At 46.3% G+C, this 10268-nt stretch overlaps 1 protein-coding gene across 1 annotated transcript; it reads left to right on the plus strand.

The window, feature by feature from the left end:
- Positions 1-1119: 1119 nt before the first annotated feature.
- On the plus strand, positions 1120-9979 carry LOC146189343 (uncharacterized). Its single transcript, XM_084603247.1, has 4 exons — positions 1120-1429; positions 5127-5307; positions 6246-8312; positions 9430-9979. Exons 1-4 carry the CDS (start codon positions 1120-1122, stop codon positions 9977-9979), a joined length of 3108 nt encoding a protein of 1035 aa, XP_084459373.1.
- The last annotated feature ends 289 nt before the right edge of the window (positions 9980-10268 follow it).

A 10268-nucleotide genomic window follows, 5' to 3' on the forward strand; every position in this document is an offset into this window, starting at 1 on the left:
AACGCTTTTATCGATCGATAAAAGACAGATTGAGTAGGCTTTCAGTATCTTTTCCTGGACATCGGTAATACGCTGCGCGCTACCATAGCATTTCGCGTTGAAGATTGTTTAACGAGGCTATTATGCCCAATCACTGCCTCTCTCTCAAAATTGTTACCCAGGATTTCCATTGCGTGTACACTTCTTTAGAGCAAAGAAAACTAGTTACACCCCATAAGAATAAACTTCTGAAGAAAACCAATGATTTTTATTGAATCCATTTCCTAGCACCATTTATGTTATGTAGCGTCGGTCAATTACTCTCAGTTTGGGAAAGCCATTGAACGAGAAACACATTATATGGATGGGAAGCTAAATAGTGACCAAATACAGGAATAAATCTGTCGTGGTATTCTACAGCGCTAGATTAATAATTTCCTGATGTGTACTGCATTCTCTAGAAAGGCGTCATGTGCTACTACCGCTAGTGTGAATGAGCCCGTGCTTTGCGTTAAATAAGAATGCCATAGGAAAGAGAAGAGTGGTTTCATAATATATTACACCGGCCTTTGATGTCACTACCATGATTATTAAGCATGGGCAAATTAAAGAGAGAGGTATTACGAACAGAACAGCAGGTAGAACAACAGGACAGGCAGAAACAGGTATTACGTAAACCTCTTGATTTTGGATGTTTTTTTTTTAGCTTTGCGGTTCTAAAAACTTCAAAACCAATTTGCCCACTGTGCCTTTATACACTTTATTTGCAGGTTTTTGCCGAAGGATATTACTGCTTCCCTTTCTATTCGAGATCGGTATTTACATTTAGTGCATATCGGTAGCTTAATTTCTCATTGTTTTTTGTCTTTCGAGATGCTTCCGGAAAACTAAAAATTTTTTCACATGCCGTGGTATCGATGTGCTGTTATAAAAAAAACATCTAGCATGTCCTTTTCTCTTTCAGCATAGATAACAGTTTGCATATTTTCTTCTTTGTTTCTTCTTTTTCACAGAACCACGCTGCGCTGCCAGTTTCCACTTTGTAAAGGAGTGCTTGCTCCTTACGAAGACGAGTAGAGAGGGCACAGCACTGAAACCAGCAGACAAATCCGAAGCTGAGCCGCAGCCGTAGCCTGAGGAATGGGATGGCTCGTCCCTACCGGCTGGCGGCCTCCCGTCATGACACCTTGGTGGGCCCTGGTGGCATTCGTGGCAGCCATCGGCTCAGCCGCGGCAGTTTCCACGTCATCGGTCACGAAAGATGGCGCTGCATTAGCCGCCACCACCACGACGACAACGACCACGACTACGACGGATGTACCAACGACTCTAGTCCCCTGCCGCCTGTCAGAGTTGACGTGCGACAACGGACGATGCGTGGCCCTGTCCAGGTACTGCGACGGATCCGACGACTGCGGAGACGGGTCGGACGAGCCTCTGGGTTGCTCAAGTAAGCGAGGCTGAAATTTCAACGTCGCATACACAAGTTCAAACATTCGAGCCACAAAGTTTTTCATGTTCTTCCCCAGCACTTTGTTGTTGCGCATTCCGGAGTTTGCAAATATATGAAACTTTTCTATCATCAAAAAGTGTCAAAGTACGAAATTTTCGCCATTTTTTTTTAAATATTCCTTCGCTGCTAATGCGTGAACACAGGTGTGGGCAATCGAATTATTTACTGCATGTAATAGGTTCTAGTTTTGCAGCGTTCTGTTTAGAATTCACGTTTACCCTTAGCAGAGAGCCGATTTTTTTTTTTATAAACCAGGAGCTTTATTTCTCAACAAACCGTACTGCAATTTTTATTTCAAATTAATTTGTTCCTCTGGCATTGGTAACACTAGTTCGGTGACATAGCCGCGGAATTCAAGCTTTTACAATTAGCTTGCAACCAGAACGTTAACTTAACGCTGGCCAAACCTCGTCATTGTCGTTATATTTCAGATATTGGTTAGCCAAACATAGCAGAGGCTATCTTCAATGCTCGGATCTGCTACCTTGTCATCTCCGCGACTGGCCGTTTGCTGGGTCCTATTATGCGGCCGTCAGGCCACAGTAAACTGGGAAATAGATATCTATTTTCTATTCGTAAAGGATGGTTACATAATAAGGCCCGAGTACTCTGGCTTACGGCTTCGGTTTTTGGCCATTAAGGAAGCGTTATTTAGCACTGTATTGCTGCTATATATATATATATATATATTTAGTGCTATATATAGTGCTATATATAGTGCTTAACGGCACTATATTCACAAGTATTTATGCAAAAAAGTTAAGGACCTCATGTGGCCTCGGCAAAATTGCACTCAAGCAAAAATTCCTGATTGATTAACTCTATGATGACGTTAAAGCCACATGATATCGTGCGAGAATTTCGCCTGCGTTTAAACCAGTCCTAACGCTAAAATAAAAGTGGTTACGACATGTTAATTAAAGCTGTGCCATATCCGCATTTATACAGCTTGATAAAGAAACCAAGCATCCTTGGGTTTCGATCCAGACACAGCAAAATAACAGTGATACGCTTTCCTGCATAGCACTTTAGTTTTTGTTTACCCTCACCCTCTGACAGACCTTGTAAATGTATATGATGCTTCATTGTTTGAACTTCATTGTTGTATACCGTGTGGAATGTTCTGTGAAAATATCTCAAAAGTTCAGAAATGCAGCACCATGATCAAAACCAACTATCCTAATTTGAAACTCATTTAGCTCTACCTAGTGGGCCACTTATGGTTCCCTGGTACGGCTTTGATGTAAAGTGGTATCACACGACTGTATGCTAATGGAGACGCGTGTAATTAAGAAGCCTCAGACAGCTGTCACGTCACACTCATAAAGTTGGGCTATATCTTCCCCATATTTTTGCAAACGCCTAAGGGTGACTGGCAGGTATCTGCGATTTTTCAGTAGCCTGTTAATGTAATACGGTCTGAATTGGTAACACATTGTTGACGCTCTCAGTGCTTAATATCGCACGCATCTGGTACATACAGTTTACCGTACATATGTTTGTGACCTGTGCTTACTGGTCAAAGTGTTTGGCGTTACTGTGAATAATTAATGAACAAAATGGGGTGGCAGTGTTCGACTTACAGCCGGCGTCCAACTGTTTATCGCCTTTCAGCTTCCGGAAAATGTTGCGTGAAATATAGAAAGACAATTTGCAAAAAAAAAATGCTATTGTCTCTTAGCTTTAGAGCTAGTAAGAGACCTTCAACCTGCTATTTCATATTACTTGGATGGGATCCGCAAAATATGCCAGTCGCAAATTATTCCAAACTGGCCACATATCGGCCTTAAAATATTGTGGCTAAAAAAATATAGTTTGGAGCATTTAGGCTCCGCCTTGAATAATAAGGACTAACTTTAGTCGGATATTCTCTGCATAGCACTCCATAGATACACATGCAGTTTTTCGTATAGATATTTTTACCCACCACAAAACGCACAGGCTTCCCTTCATCAAGTCGAACGAGTGTAGCTCGGTGAAAGTAGAGAAGCTTCAGCAACGGCTGAGCTCTTTGTAAATATTTTCTACATCCCATCTTTGTACATAACCACATGTAATACATAATATGTAATAAAAAAAGAAATGCATCAGTGGCTTAGGGGTAGCATGGTGACCCCAACTATCACAATTTGCATTCCCCTTTACATGAGCCATATGTTGGCTAAAGACAACCATTTTACTTTAGATTCCTAAACGTCGAAATATCGTTCCAGTGCTGTTTGCGACCATATAATCAAAATTTATTGACTACTCATAGCATTCAATGTCGTGTCATATTAGACTTCCATACACCAATCTCGATATTTCGGCCCCCATCGTCAACTACCAAGCCGGGTTCCCTGTTGAAGGCAATTGGTGGGGTCTCTCGTACCGCTATCGCTTTGAAATTGTCATTTCGGCGCTTGGATGTGGGTACATTAGCGATCACAATTGGACGTTAATATCTTGTTCTTTCATCCCTTAATGATCAGAGCATTAAGGATTTAAGGTTTTTAACGCCTGACCTTCTTGCTCTGTACATTCTTCGCCATGGTCAAACAGAACAATGGCGACAAACTACGTCATTGTGATACCAACAACAGTCAAATACCCCTGTCACTATCACTGCCGTCAAGCTATTGCCGCTTTAACGACAATGTTCTGCAAAGTGTACTGATCGTTTTTCTCTTCACCGGGATGCGTTCTTGCCGGATGGGCACCGTTACAGCTTCGTGACAATGTGTTATAACTTAATATTCTTGAATTTGTCAATTCCAGTATTTCTATTCGAGTAAATGGGTGCAGGCTTTCCGTGGTACGTTGTCCTTCGGCATGTGGGGCATGCTATGTTATTCTGATTTACATTGCAATTACTAGCTAGCGTTGTGCAATTATGTAAGCGTTAGCTAATGAGAACTTGAATCTGCGCCCGTTTTATCCCCTCTCTGACATGCAATAAAGGTGACAAAAAAAAATCCAGTATTCGTTACCGATCACCCAAACTAAAAGCTGCGTTGTTATCCGGTGGCATGGAGCCACAATTGACGTTAAACTGTTTCTCATGTATATTAATATGCATTGGTCAAATGGCATCATCATTACAAAGTATGGTCGCTATGCGTTGTTCCTGCTTCGCATGAGCCCAGCAGACTTGTTTGTTCCGTTAGCACTCTCTGAGCAAAATAAATCAGCTGAAAGTTGATTTAAAAAGCAGTGATTGAGGCAAAGAAAAAAGCCACCACTTCTGCTTTGCTTACGATTTTACGCTGCCTTAATTTTTGTGTAACCTCTGTGCCTCGTTTTGCAATAAAATGGATTCCTTGCACAGCTCGCCATAACGTTAGCATTTGTTTTTTTGTTTTTTCAGGTTACTAAAGTTCACGCGCATACTCGACGGTGATGTAGTGTAGTAGTGCTCCGGAATTGTGTCCGTCCACTCTATTTGCAGTCTTCGCGGGGGCAGCTCATTAAATGTTGCCACGTCGCTTCGTGCAAGGCCAACTGTCGGCACTCTTTGAAACCCTACTTGATATCAAACGCCGCTTAGTAAATGACCAGAGTTACCCGGGTTAAATGCAGCAGTTCAAGTACTGTCTCCATGCCCATCCAATATGGCGGCTCTCTAATCATTCTTACGACACCACCTCTCGCGCAGACTGCAACCGCACCTTGTTCGGCGAAGTGGGCGCCAAGAACTCGCTACGCATCGCAGAGCCCTTTCAAAGGAACCTACCCTTCATCTGCACGCTCTACTTCATCGCTGCCGGCGGAGAGTTCGGCGACATCATCGAACTCACGTTCCTCAACTTTCAAGTGGGCTCACTCGAGATGGACAGGTGAGGTCACCATGCGTCGCCATTTTCTTTTTTTTTTTTTTTTTTTTTTGCACGCGTTCTTGAACTCGAGGTGCCATACTACCGAGCTGGCTGTACCCACGTTTTACCTGCCCGGAAGAAATGAACCAACTGCACTTGACAATAATAAACGCATAAACATCTGATCTCACAGTCGGGTTAAAACATCCTGTTAAGAGCTCAGTAATGACATTCTTGTCACTCTGCGCTGTTTATGATCAGCCATGCTAGTTTTTATAAACCAGGTGGCCCTTCACTGAGGAAGTATTTATACTCTTATATATATATGCATTTGTTGGTGCATCCAAACATGACCATTACTGTCACCTTCAAAAAACGAGCCACGTTGAGCCCTTTCTTTATGTACCTTTACTTACCCTCCATTTGAGGGTTGGTAGGATGCGTGGTTGGTTTTCTATTATTTTTAACTGAAGGCTGCGCAGCTTTTATGCACAAAGTGCATGTACTAATTAACATTTTTGCCGTTTTTTGTTCCCTTTCATTATGTTTTTTTCTTCCACCATTAGATACCAGCCTAGGTATGTGTGCTTGCTAAGGCAATCTGCTGAGGGATAAAATTAAGGCAGTCTAAGCTAAGTCCATACTGACCGAAATAAATCATATAAAGCATCCTTAATTCTGGCTTGCACGCATCTGAACACCACATGACTGGATCATCAGAACCCATTCAGGTCGTGTGTCAGAGCAGTTTTTTATCACTAGTTAGTGTCAAAAAGTATTTAGTAGTGCATTTGTATACCTGCATATTTTTAAGACGCACTTTATAGCTCTCGAAAGGTATATACTCGAATCTTTTTCCCCTCCTGTCTCGCTGCCTTGCTATGGTTGTACTACTGCGTCTCAAACTACTTGGAGAAAACTAACCTATTTTTCAATTCGTTTCTTGTTTCAAAACACAGGAACCAGTCAGCCACCTGCTTCAATGGCCACCTCCAGGTTCTCGAACCGGCAGCGTCAGCGCCCATACCACGAACACCGCAGACCCGCGGCTTCAGCCAGATCCTGTCTGCGGTACGCGGCGAACCAGCCACGCCCCATTTGACCTCCCTGTATGACGGCACGGGAAACGAGCCTCAGTTTGGCTACTTCTGCGGAGACATGGCGACAAACGGAGCCGCCACCGGCGGAGCCACTTTCTTCTCGGATCGCAACAACGTCACACTCGTCGTGTCGGTGCCCAGTCGGGCGTCACTGCACGCGTTCAGCTTCAGCCTGTACCTCACATTCCGCTTCCACCCTAAGCGTCCTGCCAGGACCCGATACGGCACGACAGACAGCCCTCACGACGTGGGCGTCGCGACCGCGGCAACATACTGCGACCGGGTCTTCGAGCACTGTGACCGGAAGGAGTGCAAGATACGGTCACCGAACTTTCCGGGTTTCTACCTGCGAAACTTCACTTGCACCTTCACTGTACGCCAAATGGTAGCTCCTTCCAGGAAGCAGGCCCAAATAGTCCTGTACCAGGACAACGAGTACAAGATCTCCATCTACACAGGTAGGAGCGCCGCTACGACTTTTTCTCAGAGGTCTCTAACCGTCGACTGCCTGGGTGATGTGGTGCGAATCTACGACGGGCCAAGCGCGGAGAACTCACCTCTTCTCAGTGAGTTTTGTGGGACGGGAGTGCTACCAGAAGTAGTCTCCAGTGGACCGGAAGTAACGGTTGTGCTTCGAAGCGTGGCAGCGCAGCAGATGCATGGCTCGCGATTGGAACTAAACGTTAAGGTGCGCTTTGTTGACGTAGAAGAGTTCAGGCTGGGCCAGGGCCGGTGCGAGTTCCACATCGACGGCAAGGTGGAGCGCAGGGGTCTCATTCACACTCCCACGCACACCGTTCCACCAAACACGACCTGTCGGTACAGATTTTACGGAAGATCGCCTACCGATAGGGTCTGGATTTATTTCCTGTCCTACTTTGTTGAAGACAAGCACCGCTGGGCCAGTGAAGAGAAGTGCGACGTGTCAAGCGTCGAAGTGCTGGACGTGTTTGGCCGTAACTCTCGGTTCGGTGGCAACGCCTCTAGTGAGGCCTCTAATACCAGTGCTGCGGTGGACCTTCCGAGAATGGCTTACCGTTTCTGTGAAAAGAATTCGCCGCGTATTTGCGCGAGGGCGGCTGAGTATCCCCAATTCATTCCATTGCGTCCCTGCCGGCACCCGGACGAGTCCTATTTGTCAAGTGGGCCCGAGCTACTGCTACAACAGCACTTTTACAAGACCGTCGAGCTGCCCGTTCGCAGAAGCTCTTTCTCTGCCAGGTACGAATTCGTGGATACTGAGCAGCAGGGCGCAGACATGGGACCACGACACGGACCATGCCACAGGCACTTTCAGAGCAGCAGTTCAAAGTTCGGCATGGTGTCTTCTCCAAAGAATGTGTTCCTGTACGGACGTGGAGGACGAGAAAATGTCACTTGCTCGTACTACTATTCCGGCATGTCCTCCGAGAAGCTGCGACTTTATCTTGTCACCCTTAACCTGCCCACTACTGGATGCGAACACTACTACGACCAAGTCACCCAGAGGTACAATTGCCGTGTCACCAGTCGGTCATCTAGTCGCCTTTCTTTGCTCCACGTCATGGATCACTGGGGCGATACGTACACGCCGATTGGCTGCTTCTGCAATGTCACCTCTCAGCCACGCAAACCAATTCTTATTGAGTCGGTGGGAAACAATGTCACTTTGACATTTACCATAAGTGGGATGACGTCGCTGGAGGACTTCAACAACTACGGCTTCGAGGCAACGTACGAGTTTCGGCCGGCCACTTCGTGTGACACAAGCACGGAGATGAGGAACGGTTCGCAAGGCGAGCTGACATTCATGGCTCCACCGAGTGTGGCCGACCAGGAGCTGCCGTTGCGGTGCCGGTGGTTCATTGAGGCATCGCCTCGCAAGTATCTGTACCTGAAGTTCCAGGGACGTGACGGATCCCGCGGCTGCCCAGACTCGGGAAACAGGTTTGTTCTTTGCTAATTTTCGAACATTATTGTATGTAGTATCTTTCGCAGAAATCAGTCTTGAGTAGCTTGTACATAAGAATGAATCTAACAGCTATTGAAACAAAGGGGAAGCATAGATAGATTTAGTGCTGTATAACATGAACTAAGTTTGTAATTATGGATATAAAACATTAGAAAGTAGTAAACAGCCCTTTTACTGAATTTGGCTGCTCATAAGTTTAGCAAGGTCTTCGTATCTGGTGAACTTGATATCATCGGTAATGTAGCAGCATTATCACACAGCTGTCGTTCTTCAAGTCAGATCACGGTTCTAGATAACATTCAAGGTTCCCCAGCACGTTCCATGTCCCCCGATATAGAGGAGAGTGACACTGACAAACCTTGTGAAAGAAAAGCAACATGAATGCCCACAAAGGGGAAAGACTGTGCAACCGTCACCGTGCCTCAGTCGGCGGAGCGCGGGACGTGAAATTCAGAGGTCATGGGTGCGAATTTCAGTGGCGGAACGTGATTGTTTTAATTGACTGTCTACACTATTATATTATTAGTGCAGATTGATCGAAATCAAAAAGTACTGCATGTATCAATGTTCTTAGATAAGAACGTTGCTGTGTGTTTATTTGTGTCAGCGACTGTTAGTTTCTTTCTTACGTATTTAATAACAAAGCCTAATTTTCCTAGTATTTGTATGCTCAATTGGTACTTTGTGATTAATATGAGCGTAAGATTAGCTTTTCATAACGTTTTATGTTTATATGGTTTCTCTTATCAGAGTGCTGAAGATAGATACAGTAACAAATAGTACATACTTCTGCCTTGTTTCGGGTGAAGTTAATAATAGTTTTGTAAATCCTCGGACATTCATTAACCCATTAGCTCTTATCGAAGAGCTACCTTGATGGTTGCTTGCAAAGTCTAAACGCTTTGACTTCAGAAAAGAAAAATCGAGCTAGAAAAAGAGCTGTTGCAAGACCTAAGTAATTATAATACGCCAGTCTACGTAGCTGCGCTCATTGCATTTCTGCCCTCAGTGCCTATTTGATTTCCGCTTCCTTTATTATTCAGTACCAGCTACGAGGTGCTCAAATTCCTCGTTTCGTGCTCGCTCTTGCAGGTTCGTAGTGTACGCCGATGGCATCATGCAGCCCGTGGCCGTCGTCTGCTCCGGCGGCATCCACGAGGAGACGTCCCTGTCCTCGTCCACGGACTTTGACATCTTCTCGGCCTCGTGGTACAACGAGACGTCCGAGCGGCAGCACCACGCCCTGGCCGACCGCGTCGTCATCGAGGTGGTTGCCTTCCAGGCCACCCAGTTCCGGTTGCGCTGGCTCGAAGTGACGCGACCCTTTCTCAAGACCTCCTCGGGCCTCACACTTCGCAACGTTAACTGCCTTTACGAGTGTCCCGAACTGAGCGCCTGTATCTCCCCCGAGCTGTGGTGTGACGGCACGGTCCACTGCCCGTCGGGACACGACGAAAAACCGGAACACTGTCGCCGGTTCCCGACCTTCTACGTGGCGCTGGGTGCCGGCGCAGGATTCGTGGTGATCTGCGCCAGTCTCGCCGCGGCCTTGCTCTGGTGCCGCAGCAAAGACAAGAGCAAAGAAGAGCCGAGGATGCGCGTCCCAGCGGATGACATGCCACTGGAGAGTCCGGACAGCTGACCCTGGCATTCGATTCTGGACCCCGCGGTCGACGGTCCAGAATCGCAGGAGACCGCCGTGTCTGCTCCGGCACCCGTTGTGCCCATGGACGTGGTCATGTCCATGATGCCCGCCGCTGGGCTTACGGGCACACTGCAAGGGACGCTGTCCTCGAGGACTCGGCGCAATGACGTGTCACCACCACCGGCCTACACAGCCGACGCGGCCACGGACATATACGTCATTAAGACAATGAGGTCGCCTTGCCTTTAGCACAGTGGTGGGATGACGGTCCTTGAACTTTCTTTTT

This window comes from Amblyomma maculatum, chromosome 5 (assembly GCF_055883805.1).
Source record: "Amblyomma maculatum isolate TAMU_Amacu chromosome 5, ASM5588380v1, whole genome shotgun sequence".
Lineage (NCBI taxonomy): Eukaryota > Metazoa > Arthropoda > Arachnida > Ixodida > Ixodidae > Amblyomma > Amblyomma maculatum.